The sequence below is a fragment of the Nematolebias whitei genome, chromosome 16 (genome assembly GCF_014905685.2).
Source record: "Nematolebias whitei isolate Nwh7 chromosome 16, NemWhi1, whole genome shotgun sequence".
Lineage (NCBI taxonomy): Eukaryota > Metazoa > Chordata > Actinopteri > Cyprinodontiformes > Rivulidae > Nematolebias > Nematolebias whitei.
Window position 1 is genome coordinate 34,289,449 of NC_056513.1, and position 20,779 is coordinate 34,310,227.

The 20,779-nt window shown below is 41.5% G+C and overlaps 1 protein-coding gene across 1 annotated transcript in view; it reads right to left on the reverse strand.

The window, feature by feature from the left end:
* pik3r5 (phosphoinositide-3-kinase, regulatory subunit 5) overlaps positions 1–20,779 on the reverse strand; it is a 45,316-nt gene that overhangs the window by 9,953 nt on the left and 14,584 nt on the right. The window contains exons 2-13 of the mRNA XM_037690587.1: positions 20,277–20,392; positions 20,126–20,194; positions 17,451–17,589; positions 16,844–16,913; positions 14,649–14,823; positions 14,354–14,522; positions 11,696–11,764; positions 10,733–11,589; positions 9,483–9,608; positions 9,180–9,311; positions 8,941–9,034; positions 8,462–8,538 (exon numbers count right to left, since the gene is read on the reverse strand). Of these exons, the coding sequence (XP_037546515.1) occupies positions 8,462–8,538; positions 8,941–9,034; positions 9,180–9,311; positions 9,483–9,608; positions 10,733–11,589; positions 11,696–11,764; positions 14,354–14,522; positions 14,649–14,823; positions 16,844–16,913; positions 17,451–17,589; positions 20,126–20,194; positions 20,277–20,392 (2,093 nt within the window). The remainder of the gene's footprint in view (positions 1–8,461; positions 8,539–8,940; positions 9,035–9,179; positions 9,312–9,482; positions 9,609–10,732; positions 11,590–11,695; positions 11,765–14,353; positions 14,523–14,648; positions 14,824–16,843; positions 16,914–17,450; positions 17,590–20,125; positions 20,195–20,276; positions 20,393–20,779) is intronic.

Here is a 20,779-nt window from a genome sequence, read left to right on the forward strand (position 1 = left end):
TCCAGATAAGAGGTGACATTCATCTTCAGCTCATATGAGGTTCTGTTATATGTCCACAGCCTTGGGGAAGGGAAGGGTGAGGAAACAGTCAAAGCATCTTTGTCGTTTTCAAAACATTCCAGGAGGAGTTGAGATAAGTCCGGCATCAAGGCCACAGTTTGGTCAGGCAGAACTCGTGAATTGTTGTTTCTGCCTTTAAAGTCTTGCTGTACATATTCTCTGATGGAAACTCCAAAACAGCCGAATTGATCCTTTACTCCAAAAGTCGAGCTCACAGCTTCTCCAGATTATTCCCACCATTCATGAGTGCTGCCATGGAGATCACAGTCCTGATAACAGCTGCTCCAACTCCCTGTCGCAGCTTCCCACATTCAGTCTGAGCACTGTCAAGCTTCAACACCTCCACACAAATTTGTAGACAACCAGATTTCACCAACCCAAACAGTAGAATCTAGTTGTCATCATGAATCCAATCTGTTTCCTTAGAGGTCAGAGGGTCCTCCTTACCCTGACTCCTGTTGGGAGAAGTTGATTGATTTTGTTGAGAGACCAGCTGATCCTTCCAATTAAGAGGTATGTAGGAAAAAAAAAAAAGAGGCTTTTTTTAAGGGTTCACAGGACAAAAGAGCGCAGCAGGGAAGCGGGTGGGGGGGAGAGAGGGAAAACACGCCTGGTTTCATCGTAGAATAGCAGGACAAAAAAAAAATATGCATCGCATTATTGAGATGATTGATTCCGATTTGATTTTCCAATGTGAAATATCAGTTCTGTTCAAGGTAATCGGCACTGGCACTTGAAGAGAGCTGAACGAGTAATGACTGCAGGTTTTTTTTTTTTGTCTCAGTGCTGCAGCTCCTGTAGTCGAAGCATGTTGCAGTGCAGCCATGTTCACAGCTTTTTCATCTTCTTTTCATAAAATCCTAAGGAATATCTGTCTGTAATAGTTGAAGTTGTAAAATGTGTTTTTTTAGTTCTGATTTTGACACATTTGATTTGTGCATAAATTTCCAGTGATAATCACAATGCTCACTGTGATAGAAGTACCATTTAATGTTGCAAAGCTATCTGATCTATGCTAACTGTTGGTCAGTGGCCTGCAATTAAAAGGATTTAATAATAATTATTGTAAACATTTTATTAAGCGTAAAAATAAAAGTCTGTGTCTTTAAAACACGGTTTAGTTTAATTAAAATAAGCCAGTCTTTGAATTTGTGAATTAAAATTTATTTATCTACATTTCAGTTTAATAATGTTTTGGAAAAATCAAAGCTTACCAGCTGCCTCCTGGTGTTTTATTTACAAACTCATGAATCAAAGATATTCAAGAGGCATCAATAATGATTTTGTAAACTTATCTAAATTATATTTAAATCCAAATGTGAGGTGTCGAGAGATTCCCAATTGCAAATGCGTCATAATTATACAGTCATGGCTCAAAGTGTTGACACCCATGAAATTCTCCCAGAAAATTATTGCATCCATCCATCCATCCATCCATCCATCCATCCATCCATTTTCTTCCGCTTATCTGGGGTCGGGTCGCGGGGGTAGCAGCCTAAGTAGGGAGGCCCAGACTTCCAGCTGAGTGAAGCTGACACCCCACCCACTTCCAAAATTAAAGCAAATAGTCTGAATGGTTAGTGCTCCGTTAGTGCTGGTTTGTGCCGTTAAAATTTTCGTTTGTGCTGCTTTGGTTTATGAGATATTAAAAGTTATAATTTTGACCTGTAATAGACGCTCAGGCGCGTTCACGCGTCCTCAGGCGTGTTCACGCACACGTCAGGGCAGAGCGTTTACTTAAGGCAGGCGCGCGCTCCGGCTGTAATTGTGTGGATCAGATTTGACAACAAAAACACAACTGTCGTAAATGTTTCCTTTTAGTACCTGATTGCGGTTATAAAGGACGCGTGAACGCGCCTGAGCACGCGTGAACGCGCCTGAGCGTCTATCACAGGTCAAAATTATAACTTTTAATATCTCATAAACCAAAGCAACACAAACGAAAATTTTAACGGCACAAACCAGCACTAACAGAGCACTAACCATTCAGACTATTTGCTTTAATTTTGGAAGTGGGTGGGGTGTCAGCTTCACTCAGCTCAGACTTCCCTCTCCCTAGCCACTTGGGCCAGCTCTTCCGGGGGAATCCCGAGGCGTTCCCAGGCCAGCCGAGAAACATAGTCCCTCCAGCGTGTCCTGGGTCTTTCTCTGGGTCTCCTCCTGGTGGGACGTGTCCGTAACACCTCACCAGGGAGGCGTCCAGAAGGCATCCTAAACAGATGCCCAAGCCACCTCAACTGGCTCCTCTCGACGTGGAGAAGCAGCGGCTCTACTCTGAGTCCCTCCCGGATGATCGAGCTTCTCACCCTATCTCTAAGGGAGAGCCCGGACACCCTGCAGAGAAAACTCATTTCGGCCGCTTGTATCCGAGATCTCGTTCTTTCGGTCACAAACCAAAGCTCGTGACCATAGATGAGGGTAGGAACGTAGATCGATCGGTAAATTGCGAGCTTCGCTTTTTGACTCAGCTCTCTCTTCACCACGACAGACCTGTACAGCGCCTGCTTCACTGCTGACGCTGCACCTATCCGCCTATCGATCTCACGCTCTATTTTTCCCTCATTCGTGAACAAGACCCCAAGATACTTAAACTCCTCCACTTGGGGTAGGACCTCCTTCCTGACCCGGAGAGGGCACTCTACCCTTTTCCGGCTCAAGACCATTGCAATTGCACGTTTTGTTACACACATTTATTTCCTTTGTGTGGATTGGGGCAACACAACAGAGAAAAAGCCTATATTTATATTATTTTTTTCATTAATCATCATCAACTTTATTTATACATCATCATCATCATCAACTTTATTTATAAAGTGCTTTAACACCAGCCACAGCTGAAACAAAGTGCTGAACATCAGTTAAAAACAAGATTAAAAAAAGCATTAAAAAAATAATTCATTCATTCAATTTTATTCATACAGTTTAATCCCATTGAACCACGAGGATTTTACTCAAATCTTCAAAAATGGGCCAGACAAAATTATTATTATTAATACTTAATATTTGGTTGCACACTTTTTTGGAAACATAACCGAAATCAGTCACTTCTTATAACCATCAAGTAGATTCTTAAAATGTAACTGGAATTTTGGACCATTCTTCCTTTGCAAACTGCTCCAGGTCTCATATTTGAAGGGTGTCTTCTCCCTCTCTCCACAGATGTTCAGTGGGATTTAGATCAGGACTCATTCCTGTCACTTCAGAACTCTCCGGTGCTTTCCAAAAAGTTCAATCTGGTCCTCTGGACATTCAAAAAAACAAAAAACAAAACAAAGCAAAAAAATATATAGAAACATTTCGTCTCTCATCCAAGAGACTTCCTCAGTCTGAGGTGCTGTTTTCAGCTCAGTCTCTTAAATAGCGCCTTCTCAGAGTGGATCAACCAGTTTGCTGCTGACAACCAAAACCAGCTGCTCACATGCTCAAGAAGGACCATCAGCCTAACAACGATCATTAGCACACTGATGGCTGTTTACTATTCACAGGGGGTTGAGTGATACTAGCAATAACAGCAGTGTAAGAGGAGGACAGTTGAACCCGGAGGCCTCCACCCCTGTTTAATGATGGACAATTTCTTTTCACAAAGATGGCCTCCTTTACTCCTCTCTCAAACCATCCTTCCTCTTTGTCCAGGATGTGAATATCTTCATCCCTGAAAGAGTGACCGCTGGCCTTGAGATGAGTGTAGACCGCAGAATCCTGGCCTGATGATGTTGATCTTCTGTGCTGGGCCAACAATGTGTCTAGATCAGACCACACTTCAGCAAGTGTTGGACTGTACAGATCAGGCACGCTTAGCACAGCATGTCAAGTCCCAAGACTCGACAACAAAACAAGTTTAACTTACTAATAACTCATCAACACCATCACTATTCCAATAACAACACATTCAGTGTAGGACAACACTCCAGTAGTCAATTACATGCCGGGAGACAGAAAAGTGGGTGAAGAATTTATCTGACAGACAGCTCACCCAGCCGGAGACAGAGATTCTTGCCAGGGGACTGAACTTTGCGGTTGCACCAAGTAGAATTCCTTTGGTGGAGATGATCACAGCCACAGAATCAGCCATCCGCAACAACAAAATGAAACAGGGTGAAGCAGAACAGCTCAGAATCAAAGTTTCAGCCTGCCTCAGCAATGCCAAACCACCACCTTCCAACATCAGTAGAGAGGAGAGGGTTGCACTCACCACTCTTAGCAAGGACAAAAACATCATCATTCTCCCAGCAGACAAAGGAAGGTGCACAGTGATTTTGAACCAGAAAGACTATCATGAGAAAGTTATGACACTCCTTAGTGACTTAACCACTTATGAACCTCTGAAAATAGATCCAGGAAGTGGTTACAAGAAGAAGTTAATAGATTGCCTGAAAAATTTGGAGCAGGACAAGGCTATTGACCATATTCTGTACCACAGACTGTACCCAGAGGAGGCCACACGTAGTCTGTATGGTTTACCTAAAATCCACAAACAAGGTGTACCTTTAAGACCTATTGTTAACATGATTAACTCTGTCACTTACAATGTTTCCAAATATCTGGCGTCTGTACTCATCCCTTTAGTTGGCAGCGCAGAACACCACATACAGAACACCATGGACTTTGTGGATAAGGTGAGGGATGTCATCATGGAGACTGATGAAACAATGGTCTCGTTTGATGTCACATCACTCTTTACGTGCATTCCTGTTGATGATGCAGTAGAGGTGGTCAGTTTAAGATTAAAATCAGACACCACTCTGAGCAGCAGGACCACGCTTTCCTCAGAACAACTGTGTCAACTCTTGAAACTGTGCCTGTAGTCAACCTACTTCACATATGGGGAGCAATATTATAGGCAGAAACATGGGTGTGCTATGGGGTCTCCAGTTTTTCCTATTGTTGCCAACCTGTACATGGAGGAGGTAGAAAAGAGAGCCTTGACGTCCTTTTCAAGGACACCACCAAGTCATTGGTTCAGGTATGTTGACGACCCCTGGGTTAAAATTAAATCTCAGGAAGTCCAACATTTTACTGACCACGTCAACTCTGTGGATAAATACATCAAGTTCACATGAGAAGATGTAAAAAATGGCAGGTTGGCTTTCTTGGACTGTGAGGTCTCTGCCTCTGATAGAGGACATTTGCAAACCGAGGTAAACCGCAAACCCACCCACACAGACCAGTATTTGCAGTTTGACTCCCATCACCCTTTGGAGCACAAGTTGGGAGTCATCAGGACTCTGTATCACAGAGCAGACAGCATCCCCACTAACTCAGGGGCCAGGCAGAAGGAGAAATCCTACACAAGACAGGCTCTAGAGCAATGTGGATATCCTAACTGGGCCTTCCTGAAAGCAGAGAAGAAACCCAAACAGGACTCCAGTCAGCCATCAGGTGAAAAGGAGAAACCCAGACCAGTGGTCATTCCATATGTTGAGGGAGTATCAGAGAAACTGAGACGTTTATTTTCTAATTATAACATCCCAGTGGCTTTTAAACCCCAAAATACATTACGGCAAAGACTGGTTCATCCCAAAGATAAAGTCCCCCGGCACAAACAGAGTAATATTGTGTATGCTGTTCAGTGTCAGGAGGGCTGTGATCAGTCTTACATCGGGGAAACTAAACAGCCACTGGCCAAAAGGATGGCCCAGCACAGAAGATCAACATCTACTCACTACCACAACTGGTCCAGAATGCTGCAGCCCGATTTTTAACCAGTACAGGCAAAAGAGAGCACATAACACCAGTTTTGGCCTCACTGCACTGGTTACCGGTTCACTTTCGAATCCAGTTCAAAAATACTCATGTATGTCTACAAATCACTGAGCAGTGTCGCACCCCCCCCAACCCCCCAACCCCCACCCCCCACCCCCATCTCTCTGATCTGCTACAACCGTATGTCCCACCACGTTCCCTGAGGTCAGCGGACCAGTTGCTCCTCACAGTTCCAGGAACTCATCTTAAGCGCAGAGGTGACAGGGCCTTCTCTGTAGCAGGACCAGGACTCTGGAACGAGTTACCTCTGTTTGTCAGACAGGCCCCCTCCCTCTCGGTTTTCATGTCCCGTTTAAAAACTCACTACTATTCAGTAGCTTTCAACATCAGATGATCTGTGTTTTGATCCTGTATGCTCCACACTGGTTTGTCTTCATTATCTGCATCATTTTTATGTCTATATTTTGATTTACCTCATTTTGTATTTTGCTTGGTGTGTTACCTGTTGTTTTGTCTGTACAGCACTTTGGTTGGCTTTGTAGCTGTTTTAAGTGCTTTATAAATAAAGTGGTAAAGTGGTAAGTGGTAACATCATCAGGCCAGGATTCTGCGGTCTACACTCATCTCCAGGCCAGCGGTCACTCTTTCAGGAATGAAGATGTTCACATCCTGGACAGAGAGGAACGATGGTTTGAGAGAGGAGTAAAGGAGGCCATCTTTGTGAAAAGAAATCGTCCATCATTAAACAGGGGTGGAGGCCTCCGGGTTCAACTGTCCCCCTCTTACACTGCTGTTTAAGAGACTGAGCTGAATACAGCACCTCAGACTGAGGAAGTCTCTCGGATGAGAGACAAAACGTTTCTATATATTTTTTGCTTTGTTTTGTTTTTTGTTTTTTTGAATGTCCAGAGGACCAGATTGAACTTTTTTGGATTTTTCTACCTGGATTATTGAGCATGCATCAGGATATTCTCTGGTGCTTTGTTTCCGTCCATTTCTGGGTTCTTCCTGAAGTCTGTTTGTGGTCATTGTCCTGCTGGAAGACCCATGACCTGGGACACAAACCCAGCTTTCTGACACTGGGCCCTACATTGAGACCCAGAATCCTTTGACAATCTTCACATTTCATAATGCCTTGCACACAGTCAAGGCACCAGAGGCAGCAAAACTAACCCAGAACATCTCTGAACCTCCACCATATTTGACTGTAGGTACTGTGTTCATTTCTTTGTAGGCTTCATCTAGTTTTTGATAAACAGTAGAATGATGAGCTTTACCAAAAAGCTCCATCTTGGTCTCGTCTGTAAACAAGATGTTGGTCCAGAAGGATTTTGGCTTACTCACGTACATTTGGGCAAACTGCAGTCTAGCTTTTTTTATATCTTTGTCAGCAGTGGGGTCCTCCTGGGTCTCCTGCCAGAACGTTTCATTTCATTCAAATGTTGACGGACAGTTTGTGCTGACACTGATGCACCCTGAACCTGCAGGACAGAGTGAATTTCTTTGGACCTTGATTGGTGCTGCTTATCCACCATCCTGACCATCCTCCGTTGCAACATTTCATCAACTTTTCTCTTTCGTCCACATCCAGGGAGATTAGCTGCTGTGCCATGAGTTGTAAACTTCTTGATTGTGTTGCACACCGTGGACAAAGAAACATCAAGATCTGTGGAGATGGACTTGAAACCTTGAGATTGTTGGTGTTTTTCCACATTTATGGTTTTAAAGTCCTCAGACAATTCTCTTCTTCTCTTTCTGTTCTCCATGCTTAGTGTGACAAACAAAGATCGAGTCAACTTCTCTCCTTTTTGTCTGGTTTCAGGAGTGATTTTTATATTGCGCACCTGTTACCTGCCACAGTTGACTTTAAGTGAGCATCACATGCTGGAAACAAAGTTATTTACACACAATTTTGAAAAACTCCCATTAACTTTGGCTTATTTGTGGAGATTTGCATGAAATTATATCAATTTAGGCTTTTTTTTTTTCCATTAGTTTCCTTTGTTGTTGTTCCAAAACACACAAAGGAAATCAACATGTGTAAACATGTCATTTCAATAATTTTCTGGGAGAAATACTTGATTTTCTGGAAAGATTTCAGGGTTGCCAACATTTTCAACCATGACTAAATTCAGTGAGACTGTACCAGTAATAGAACATTTGCTTATTTTCTCACCAGTATGCCTCGATTTTGCATCTCCAACAGCCACAGCTCAACAAATTATTAAGTTTAATATGAAGCTATCATTATCAACTTCAGATGAAATTTCCATGAGATCCTGACCATGCCAAATATATAGGATCATGATGAGACATCAGGATTATAATGGCAAATAGACAACTGCAAAGATGTCAAAGCGGGTACCATGTCTGAAATTTGTTTTAGGAAATTAAAGACAATTAAAGATTAGGAGTCAATTTACCATTATTAAAATATTCCAGTGTGTTTAGTAATCTATTTTTATGTCATCAGGAGAAAAGCTTGTCAGTACAGGAAACATATGATTGGTTAGCCTGTTTTTCTGATGTGGCACTTTATTCTGGTACATCATCTTCTCAGTGTGGAGTGACTGAAAGCAGCTGGATGTCTCAAAAGGGATCATGATGCGTTATCTTGTTGGTAACTTTATATTTTATTGATAAATATTATTTTAAAGCTCAGATTAAAGATGGGATTTTAGTGTATAAATAGCCTTACCCTGTTGTACACCACCTCTAGCGTGAGAGGCACAGCTTCTCGGTCTCCATCAATGCCAAACCGTTTACTGGCTGCACCTAAATGATACCAAAAAATGACAAAGACTCTTACATGTAGTGGTGATTAACAACATAAGCAATTTGGTAATACAGTAAGACGTAAACATCCTTAAAGCATGGAATTACACAGTCTGCTTAAGGAAAATTTCATAAAACAGTGAATAATGGAGTGTATGAAAATCAATAACTGAGGGAAAGAAGGTGTAAACGGCTTCAAGTGGACTTTTACTTCCGCTCAGAAAACAAATATCTGATGTTGAAGCAGTGGAGACAAAACAAAACTAGCAAAGTAAAAGTGATGTGAATCATGTTATAGAAATTGCCAAAGTTCTTTTCTATAATTATAGTTTGTTCTCAGCCACATAATAAGCAACTATGGACAGGTTGCCATGAAGGGTGTTTGTCCCGTGTCACGCTCACCCATGGCTTTAATGGCTCGTGTTCCTGCCGTGTGACCCAACTCTAGGGAGTGGATGAACACCTCAGTCCTCCTCTCTCCACTGGCCAGCGTCAGCTGCAAAACAGACAAATACAGAAACAGTCAGTGGATTGGAAACTTGGTTATTATGACCCTCTTTGTCCCACTCCAGTTCAAATAATGGTACTATCGTAGGGAAAAAAAAAAGGTTTGTGTATTTTAGGTACACAATGTTTCTTACCTCTGCCTGATAAAGCTGGATTAGTGCTGGCCGAGCAGCAAAGCGGCAATAGTACAACACCAAGTCAGCTAGGATAGGTAGGCGTTGCTCGTACGAACTATCGTAGGACTCCGACTCAGTTTTTGAGGTTTGCTGCAACAACATTTACAATATATATATATATATATATATATATATATATATATATATAGTATATTTACACAGTGAGGTGGTGAGAAAATGTCCAAGCTAAACACCAGACGTTGATAACAGGTATTTCTGAGTCCAGGTGACAGTAAAAAGCTGTTGTTGTTCCACTTGTACCTGGCAAACAACGTTGGCAGGAAGCTTGAGCAAGCTGAGTGTGTTTCTTTCGTACCACGGGTCCAACATGCCCAGTAGATGTGCAATGTCATTTGTGCTGTCACCTGTGCCCATGTGGTTCTGATCCTGCATAAGGAAAAATAATTGACTTAAACAGCAGCAGGGGAAAAAAAAACTGTTTTCTTTTTTTAAATTATTTTATTTATTTGTCGGCTTTTACTGTACAAATTTCCTATTTAATAGATTTGTGTTTTATACAAAATGCCAGGTATTCTAACTTCAAGCTAAATGTTTGGGCATGATTTCATTCTTACAAGAACATCTGGAAAAAAATTTTTTTTGTATGTTTTCATCTATTTTTGAAGACTGTAATGTCTTGGAAAACCATTTTAATACCCATTTAACATCCATTTGCACTGAATGAAAGGCTTTGTTAGATTCTCACATTTCAGTAGACCTCATGATGGCTGAGCTGACTAATCAGAGCAGAAACGGCATTGTGAGCAAATAGGGAAGCTGACCCACTTATATATCGTTTTTGTAAAGAGACAAAAGCAACTAATTTATGTGCTACGGATTTGTTTGCAGATGACAGTGATCTGTAGATAAAGTAGGGAACAGGTGGAAGAGAGCCTGGAGAGGTGGAGGGCCTGCTCTGGAAAAGAAATGAAAGTCAGTAGAAGCCAGATAGAATCATGAGGCAGGTGGAAAAGTGAAGTTAAAAGGAGAAGCGGTATTGAAGGTGGATGGGTTTAAGTACCTGGGGTTAATCATCCAAAACAATGGGCAGAATACAAAAAAGGAAAAGAGTGCAGGCAAGGTAGAGTGGTTAAAGACAACAGTCAGGGATTACTTATGACAGAAGGATAGCTGCAAACGTGAAAGGAAAGTTTTAAAAGATGGTAGCAAGTATGCTTTGATGAATGATTTGGAGATGGTGGTGCTAACAAAAAGATTAGGGAGAAGTGGAAGTGACAGACAAAAAAAGTTATGCTTTTCCTTGAGACTGACCAAAATGGACAACATAGGAAGTGAGTATATCAGAGGGATAGATTAGTTTGAGAGGTTTGAAGACATGGACATGTGCAGAGGATGGCTAGTGGAAAAAGATGTTGAATATAATACGAATAGGGTGAGCTGGAGGGAGATGCTCCATTGTTGGGGCTCCAAAGGAACAACTGAGGACAGAACTTTGTATTATCGGTTCCACAAAAGCTTTAAAGCTTAGTTTGAGAATTTTTGCTACTTACACAAGACAAGGTTGCTCCTTTTGGAGACCCAAATTGTACCAAAGGAGTAGAAGATCTTCGATGTCCAATTACTGAGTCTCTCTTGACAGGCACAAAGTAGAACTTGAGTTTAAAGACTCTCGTAAGACGCGGAGATGCACTCTCCTTCATCCTCAGGCTACTGTATGCTCGGGCCACCTTCCCCGCCATATGATCAGCACCAAACACCACCACCCTGAGCGTAATGTTCTTACTGTCTTCATCACTGCTCAGAATAGGCCTCCTTCGAAAGCAGATGTGCCTGAGCGATTGAGTTTGAAGCTGGGGTAAGGGCTCAGGGCAAAATAACTTGACCTGCTGGGGCAGCGAGTTGGAACGAGTTTCTCGCACCAGTATGAGTTCTTTTGAATCAGAATTACACAAGCTCTTGGCTCGATAAATTGTCCGAGTTTGCTTGGGTTTGGGAAATAATCGGTGGAAGTGCTGGCAGAGACGAGATGATACTTTACTCGACCTCGGGGAACATTTCTCTGACACCGGAGAGGAGCTGATGTAGTCGTCAGAATCCTCAAAGTAGTCGCTGTCGACTCCAGAGGTGACAGAGACGAGAGAAGGGGAGTAGGATCCTGAGGTGCCGGAAAGGGTGGAAAACATGGAGTCTTTAGAGGTGGTGGAGATGGTGGAGAAGGTGGAAGCACGATAACTGTCATTGTAGCCATCATGGATGATTGAGGCTGATTCCACTCCATGTCCCTCCTCCTCTTCTTTCTCCTCCTCATCGTCTTCATTATCACCAAACTCAACCTCCCTCTCCTCAAGAGGTTGCCCATTAGTGACCAAATCATCAGGTTCTTCCTCCAACAGTGTGTTGAGAACATCTGTTAGAAACAAAATATTCATTATTATAGAAAAAAAAAGAACTTACATTTAGCTACAGATGACAAATTCTACATATATGAATGAGTATTAGGCTGCAAATGTTACCAAAGTTATCCTTTTCCCAGTGAAACATGTAGGTTTTGGCTGTAGGCAAAGGTAACGTCTGTAGCATTCCTAAGCAAAGAACAAAAACTTCTATCATACAAAGCACAAATAAAAATACATTCATGTATATTATCATAGAATTGCCAACATTTTATTTGTTAAAGACGCCATTTACTGAATGTGCATTGTCACTATTCGGATGTTTTTTTATAAACAAGCCACTAGGGAGTACCAGTGTACCACAGGTGCCACAAGTCAGTGTATCTCTTGTGCCCGTGCCAAGCCGGATAAATGGTGAAGGTTGTGTCAGGAAGGGCATCCGACATAAAACACTTTAGCCAAAACTAATATACAAGTTCATCAAAGCGACACCATAACAGATCAGTTGAGGCCCGTGTTAACAATGACTGCCTCCGTTGCTGTTGACAAACAGGGCTCTGGTGGAAATTGTACTACTGTTAGTAGAAGATCACGAGAAGGGAAATGTGTCAGGGGACAGAAGAGAAGAGGAAAGTCAAGAATGTAAGACTGAGGGTTGCAACTCTAAATGTGGGGACAATAACAGGCAAATATAGAAAGCTGGCTGACATGTGGCACTTGAGTTGGGACAAAATTGTGTATGACAGTGAAATATGACAGTAAGAGGACTGAAGAGAAGAGACGGGAATATAAGGAGATGAAATGTAGAGCAAAGAGGGAGGTAGCAAAGGCATATGATGAGTTGTATGGGGGGTTGACACTAAAGAGGGCAAGAAAGACTTATACTGATTGGTGAGACAGAGGGATCAGGCAGGAAAGGATGTGCAGCAGGTTAGGCTTGTTAAAGATAGGAATGTTAATGTTCTAACAAATGAGAACAGTATGATGGGAAGATGGGAGTACTTTCAGGAGTTAATGAATGAAAATAATGCAAGCGAAACAAGTGTAGAGATCATATAAGCCATGGACCAAGAAGTGAGAAAAATTAGTAAGGGTGAAGTTCAGAAAGCTCTGAGAAGAAAGAAGAAGGGGAAGGCAGTAGGACCTGATGACATACCAGTGGAGGTTTGGAAATGGCTTGGATAGATGACAGTGAGGTTTTAGACTCAAATATTCAATGGTATATCTGAGGGTGAGAAAATGCCTGAGGAAAGGAGAAGTGTGCTGGTGCCCATTTTTAAGAACAAGGGTGATGTACAGAGTTGTAGCAACTACAGGGGAATTAAGCTGAGAAGTCGCATGATGAAGATCTGGGAGATAATTGTGGAAGCTATACTTAGATGAGAGGTGACTCTTTGTGAGCAGCAGTGTGGTTTCATGCCAATAAAGCACCACATATGTCATCTTTGCTTTGAGGATGCTAAAGAAGACATACATAGAGGGTCAGAAATAACTTCATTGTGTCTTTGTTGATTTAGAAAAAGCATTGGACAGGGTGCGGAGGAGGAATTGTGGTATTTCATGAGGAAATCTGGAGTGGCAGAGAAGTATATTATACTGGTACAGGACATGTAGGGCAGTGGTGAGATGTGCTGTAGGAGTGACAGATAGCTTCAAGGTGGAGGTGGGATTGCTCAAGGATCGGCTCTGAGCCCCTTCTTGTTTGTTCTGGTGATGGACTGACTAACAGATGAGGTCAGGCAGGAATCCCCGTGGACTATGATGTTTGCAGATGGCATTGTAATCTGTGGTGAGGACAGAGAACAGGTGGAAGAGAACTTAGAGGTGGAGGTATGCAACTGAAAGAAGGGGAATGAAAGTCAGCTGTAGTAAGACAGAGTACATGTGTGTGAATGAGAGGGAGGCCGGTGGAACAATGAAGCTACAAGGAGCAGAGGTCACAAAGGGGCAAGACTTCAAGGACTTGGGATCCATTGTCCAGAAAAATGGGGAGTGTGGTAAGGAGGTGAAAAAGAGAGTCCAGGCAGGATGGAGTGGATGGAGAAAAGTTTCAGGAGTGATTTGTGACAAAAGAGTGTCAGCAAAGTTCAAAGGCAAAGTTTACAAGACACTTGTGAGACCTGCTATGTTGTCTGGTCTGGAGACAGAGACATGATGGATAAGATTAGGAATGAGATCATCAGAGGTACAGCACAAGTTGAACAACTGGGAGATAAAGTTAGAGAGGCCAGACTGAGATGGTTTGGACATGTCCAGAGGAGGGACAGTGGGTATATTGGTAGAAGGATGTTAGAAATGCAGCTGCCAGGAAAAAGACAAAGAGGAGATATATGGATGCAGTTAGAGAGAACATGGAGGTAGTTGGAGTGAGGACAGAGGATGCAGAGGACAGAGTGACATGGAGGATGACTTGAGTGGCGACCCCTGAAGAGGGAAAAGCCAAAAAAAGAAGAAAACAATGACATTTATTTATTCAACTGCAATTTTATTTGTTAGCACTCTCACAGCTTTGGGCAAACCCATAAAATATATAAAACTGTTTGCTCAATGGGTATTAAAAAGCCAAATGGCAGCAACTTTAACCTTTGTTCATTTTTAAACTTCTTGTATATTTTATGCGTCAAAATGTTGAAATTTTGTCTGCTTACATTGAATATTTATTATTAGGCATCCTGTTGAGTTTTAGAGCAGAAAATTATTTTTTGTTAGAATTGCAAGCAGAAGCTTCACTGGCACCCTTCATAATGTTATCAGAAATTTTAATAGCATCCCTCCTACCATCAGACTTCCTCCCACTGGAAGAAAAGATTTTCAGAGTTTTCCTCAGACTCTCCAGTTCCTGGATGACATGACTATGTGCTTTTAGTGGGTCGCTCATTAAGGCAGTCATCTCCAAAATGTCACTCACGGCACCAAAAATTTCCTCCAGTTCATTCACAGTTTTTGGCTGAAAAAGCAATAAAGTAATTCTTAATGCACACTGCATCACAGGTTTTACTTCCAAGAACAAAGAATATGAAACTTTCTCCACCAGTAAATAATGAACAGAGAGTTTCAGGCTTTCAGGTCGTACCTGCAGAGCCCTGTGGATGCTTTGAAGAGGGTACTTGGTGCCCAGCGTGGACTGGAAGGCGTGTTTGATCAGCATGATGTAGATTTCTTTCTGCGAGTGCTGAATGTGGCTGAGCTGCTCGGCCACAGTAAGGAAGTCAGCGGGAACCTCACCTGGGTTCATCAGCAACACAGTCCTGCCAACAGCAACCATGTGGAATCAGAAGGAACATCTGAATGAGCCATATTGTAGAAAAAAACGACTCGCACAGGACGCTTTAAAGCTGTTGTGATGTTTTGTGTGTAAACAAGGGTGCAAGAATGATTTTCCGGATCCAGTAAGTACCAACCACAAACGAGGCCAGGGTAAAATAAGCACATTGGCAGCTATTTTCTTCTTACTTTTAAAGTAAGGCTGATTTTAGTTCAGATAAATTTACTGTGAACCACAATAACTTGAATGCACCTTCTGCTTCCTTTAGCAAGAAAGCAGAAGGTAAGGTGCAAAAGCAGCTTGTGTGCTGAAATTAACTCAAATAGACTGGTATGCTCTTTTCTGACAGCAAATTCAGGGTGAATTTGTTTTATCTACTCATTTAGCATGAATTGTTAAATGGAGTCTAAAAGGACACCAAACAGCTTTTTAAGTTGTCTCTGTAGAAACGATAATACACCTAACATATTTTAATAGGTTTTGTGGATCACTGGATTAACCAGATTGGCATAATAGAGATGTTTTCTGACCAGAGTAACAAGTTAACAGTTAACAACTAATCTGAGTGGGATGACAAGTGAGTTGATGCTTTCCTAAAACAACCAATCTCAAATATTTTGGTCTTCCATGAAATTGCCGTTTTATAAGCTTTTTACAATGTTTCATAATATCTCATTATGCTTTTATGTACATACAATTATGATGCATTTTGCAAAGACAAATAGTGACTGCAGATTTTAGCACTTTAGCTAGCTTTAGCACATTCTGTGCAGCCTGGAACCATTTCCAGCTGGAAAAATCCCAGTACAGTAGTCCCTCGATACTTTGTGATTCGACTTTCGCGGACTCACTCTTTCGCGGGTTTTCAACATAACATTGTACACGACACACGATTGGCTGGTTGATGAAAGACGACCAACCAGAGCATTGTGCTGAGGGGCGGACTGGCCAGCGGGAGCACCAGGACATTTCCCGGTGACCTGGCCCGCTCGGTGATCGCCGAAGGGCACTAAAGGCTAGGTTGGGGGGGGGGGGGGGGGGGTAATTCCTGAGTGAGCCACACATGCAGCATGGATTTTATTTTATTTTTGAAATAATCAAGCGTGACCCGAACCGAACCTTTAGTCCGTTTCGGTAATGGCTGAGCGGGCCAGACCCCCGGGAAATGTCCCAGTGCTCCCATTGGCCAGTCCAACCCCAAGAGTAACCGTAGAATCAGTCTGTCTGCTCTCTTTTGCTGTGCTCTTTGAAAGCGTTGAGAGTTTAGATTATTGTTAAGAAAATTGCAAGAGTATGGGATTTATAAAACCTTAAAATATATCTAAATATTTAAAAATAAATATAACGTCCCTACTTCGTGGATTAATAATTATCGTTGGGGTGTCTGGAACATAACCCCCGCAATAAGTGAGGGACTACTGTATTTCCATTGTAATAACCAAAGTGACATTGCACTGCATAACAAAGCATGAACTGATATAGAAATTTTGAAACTGGAGTTGCTTTAAGACACCAGTTTACTTTAGTCTTGGCCCCATTCAGACTAGCTGTTATTTTGTCAGTCCAGTCAGAACTAAACCATTTCTCCAAACTAAGGCTTTATGAAAATTTTTACAGAATATGTAGTGCAAAACTGACTAACGTAAAAGTTTTTAAAAATTACCCTAGTCTTTTGTGAAATTTTATCTTGTTTTATGTTGACAGCAATACACTTTGCCCTGCTCAGACTTGCTGTAACTCATCCATCTGGTCAGAAACACATTATTTATCCAAACTGAGGTTCAACGAGCCATCTACAACAGGTAGGATATTAATTGTTCAAACTCTTTACACAAAACCACAATTCAAATAATCTGAACTGTCCATTTGACTGACAGAAACGCGTCATTCCTCATTTTATTAATCAAATATTACATTTTGCACAGACAGTAGCATCTGTGCAGAACACCACAGTTTCCTGTCATCAGTAGATGTGGAGACACAGACAAATGGTTTAAGCTTACATCGTTTTTGAGCTCTGGCTGTCTGTGTTTAGGCCCTGCTCTTCTCTAACCAGCCTCTGAAAGGAAATTCCTGCGAGACAAGAAAAAAAAAAATGCTGTGATTTGAGGGTGCCAGGGGAAGAGGAAGTCCCTTCCAGGGCTCCTTAAAAAGATAGAAAACTTGAAGTTAGAACACTCAAAACATTCAGAGTCCTAGCACACGTTGGTTGTTCCTTAAAGCTTTGGGTTCATTAAATCTGACGAAGTCTGCAACTGATCGATTGTAAATAGACTTTTTCCCCTATAGGCACTTCCTTTAATGATTTTTTTGTACATTTCTCTGCAACACTTTACAATCAGTTCCTGAGTTTTGTTCTGTTAGTGCTACAATAACATCCGCTTTCAGACCTTTTGTCGTGGATTGAAGAAGTGCTCATAACACCTGCAGCTTTGAACATTTATGCATGCAGATTGCTTCAAGTAAAGCATCACATTGAATGCACTTCTTCAACTTGTCACTAGAGGTAGTGCTGCAACAAAAACTGTAAGAACACAACTAGAATCTGAAACTGTTGAACGTCAAAGACTTGAGGAAAGAAGAATAATTAAAGAATAAGTAGATATTTACCAGGAGCTCTGGTCTCCAGCTGTAGTGTGGAGAGCAGCTCCCTGCAGACGCTGCAGTAAGGCTCAGGCCATGTGAGGAAATGGTAAAACACCCCCATGGCTTCCTCCAGTAGATTTGTGCCGGCTGGACAGTATGGCGTCTGCAACCAGACCGTAAACCAGTTTATAATCATTTCATTTGAAAACAATCTTTGTGAGGTGTCCTTTCTGTTGTTCTTGTTGTAGAGATGCATTTAATTCAGCAAATTAAAAAAACATTACAAAGTCCACCCTGGGATTTATTTATCAGGTCAAAATAAAAACCTAATATTTATTCTACAAAACTGGAGCAACAATGATTCCCCCTCTCCCCAGCAGCTTCTCTGAGCAGTGAACAGTCTGCCCTTGGGGTGAATTTGCTGGGACATTTACTCCTAGGAAGATTGGCAACTGTCTAAAATGTTTTCCCAATAATAATAATAAAAATAACAATAATAATGATAATAACAACAATAACAATAATAACAATAATAATAATAATAATCATCCCCTTTCTGTGTGAAGAATGATGGACTCAGTTTGGAAATAATCTTTAACTCTTCCAGGGCTGAATGGCAGAAATGGTTGTTCAGGTCATTGCTGTTGTATTTCCTTCTTGGCATTGTGTTAACACACACATGTATGTAAACCCCCCACCCCACTAAGACTGAAAGAGGTTGGACTTTCTTTTTTGTCTGACGGTATAAGTCAGGGGTCTGCAACCTGTGGCTCTGGGACCACATGCAGCCTTTTAGTCCCTCAGCTGCAGCTCTGTGAAGCTTTGACCAAAACTTACTGGAAATTTAATTGTTTTGTTTTTTATAGCCACAACAAAAAAAGCTAGTTTTGGCAATTTTTTTTTTGTCAATTATCTGCAAATGTTTGAACAACACTTTTTTTTTTTTTACTTTATTAATTCAAAGTGGGGTACTTAACTTCTCCTCCCATAAAAGGCCACATAGGCCTGCAGAGTTCAGTGTTTCATTTTCATCTAAAGGTAGAAACTAGAAGTTGTTACTTTTTACATCATAAGAGTTATTTTTTTGTCCCAAAACATAAAAACATCAATAAATGTTGAAATTCATTATTGTTTACTAGTTTTAAAACGTCACCCCAATGATCAGAAAAGCCCCCTCCAACTACCTCAAAGTTGCCCATGAACCACTAGTTGATCATCACAGTTGTAGCAGGTTTCGTGGCTCTGGGCTCTTTTTTATTTAATGAGGAAAGCAGAGATGACTCTTTGATCAAAGAGGTTGCAGAGCCCTGGTATAAGAGGTCCATTATGAGACTAGATGAGGGGATACTGCTGTCAGACGTCTGGGCCTTCAGTTTGTATTAAGTACTCCTGAAACAATGTTTTAAAAATCAATATCTTGTGATACCTGAGGTTTAAGAGTTATTTGAATAAAATATTTAAAATTAATGTGGGAGAACTGCGATGAATTATGCTCATTTTGTTAATGAGACATGTTACCTGTCATTCTCACACTCTGGACTGACGTGTGCTCCTAACCTAATTAACATCGACAAGTTTAATTGTGATGCCGTGTGTCTTAATGGCAATGTTTCTGTTTTGTTTATTTTGTTTGTTTTTCTAATCACAGGCCTTGTAGCAATAACCAAAAATACTTTTATGGCATGTTTCATAACTTCAACGTATCAGCTGCTAAACTAAAAATCACTGATTACCACTATATGCTTTTGTACCCAGAAGTGAATCGACCACACAGACTTTGTCACAATCCTCAGTGTTGGAACCCAATTGCAGAGAGGCGAGCGAGGCAGGAGTTTAAAAATAAAAATAATTTATTTTTTAATAACAAAACAAAAGGCTGTCGGTGCAGCAAAACTTACTTGGGCAGACAGGATCAGAAACAAGGCACAGCAGATAATCAGGTGGACAAGAAACAGACAAGACAGAAGAGGACTGAGATGTCTGTAAACACAGAACAATGACCGGACAAGGAGTGAAGGAGAGAAAGGCTTTTTATAAGGCAGAGGGAGAGTGAGTAATGAGAGCACCTGGGCAGGTGGCTGATGAGGGACAGGTGTGAATGATAAAGACTGAGGAGTGGAGAGGCAGACTGAGGAGTGAGTGGAGAACAGGACCAGATACACAAAAACAGAAAACACACAAAGAGCAGAGGCTTAGGCAGATGGGGGGCAGCGGGGCCGCTGACCGTGACAGGAGTGGAGAGGCAGACTGAGGAGTGAATGATAAAAACTGAGGAGTGGAGAGGCAGACTGAGGAGTGAGTGGAAAACAGGACCAGATACACAGAAACAGAAACCACACAAAGAGCAGAGGCTTAGGACACAGAAACAGAAACCACACAAAGAGCAGAGGCTTAGGCAGATGGGGGGGCAGCGGGGGCCGCTGACCGTGACAGACTTCTGGTTTTATGATTACTTAACTCTTGATCTCTGGCTGAAACAAACTGGTTCTTGTGAGGCCAGTAAATGTAGTACTTTAAGTACTCTACTTGATACTTTAGGTACTGTTGCAACTGTCACAGTACACATTTTAACTGATGTCATTGTGGTCTGAATAGAGGAAGTGCGACTTTGAACTGAGCCCATTGTCACGTGTGATGTCCAACACTGAATTGGTTCAAGAGGGGACAAAAAGGTTCACCTGGGTGTGGACAAACTGTACCTGCAGAAGAGTGGAGGTGAACATGATGGCGAGGGGAACCACCAGCTCATACTGACACTGCTCCTGAACCTGAGCGCACACACACAACAAGACTGTAATATTTACTGCATTATTAAAATACCGTGACATGATGCACTCCTTGTGTCATTACCTCTTTTGTCTTTGTGATGATCTGTTGCAAAAGAATGAGGAAGTTTTCAGGATCTCTCTTCACCAGCTCCTCCAAGCTCCAACGGTTCATTGACTGACCCGCTGAGCACATCAGGACTGAAATAAACATGTGCAATTTTATAGAAACAGTCACCACCTTTATATACAGATGTTTGTGTAATACATCAAATAAGGTTCCTAGAAAGTTACAAAATTCTTATAAAGGGAAATAGTGTTTCATTAAAAATGGAGGAATAAATAACCTTTAAAAACTTACATGAAGAAAAAAAACATCTGTAATATATACAGGTCCTTCTCAAAAAAATAGCATATTGTGATAAAGGTCATTATTTTCCATAATGTAATGATAAAAATGAAACTTTCATATATTTCAGATTCATTGCACACCAACTGAAATATTTCAGGTCTAATTGTTGTAATACTGATGATTATGGCATACAGCTCATGAAAACCCAAAATGCCTGTCCCAAAAAATTAGCATAT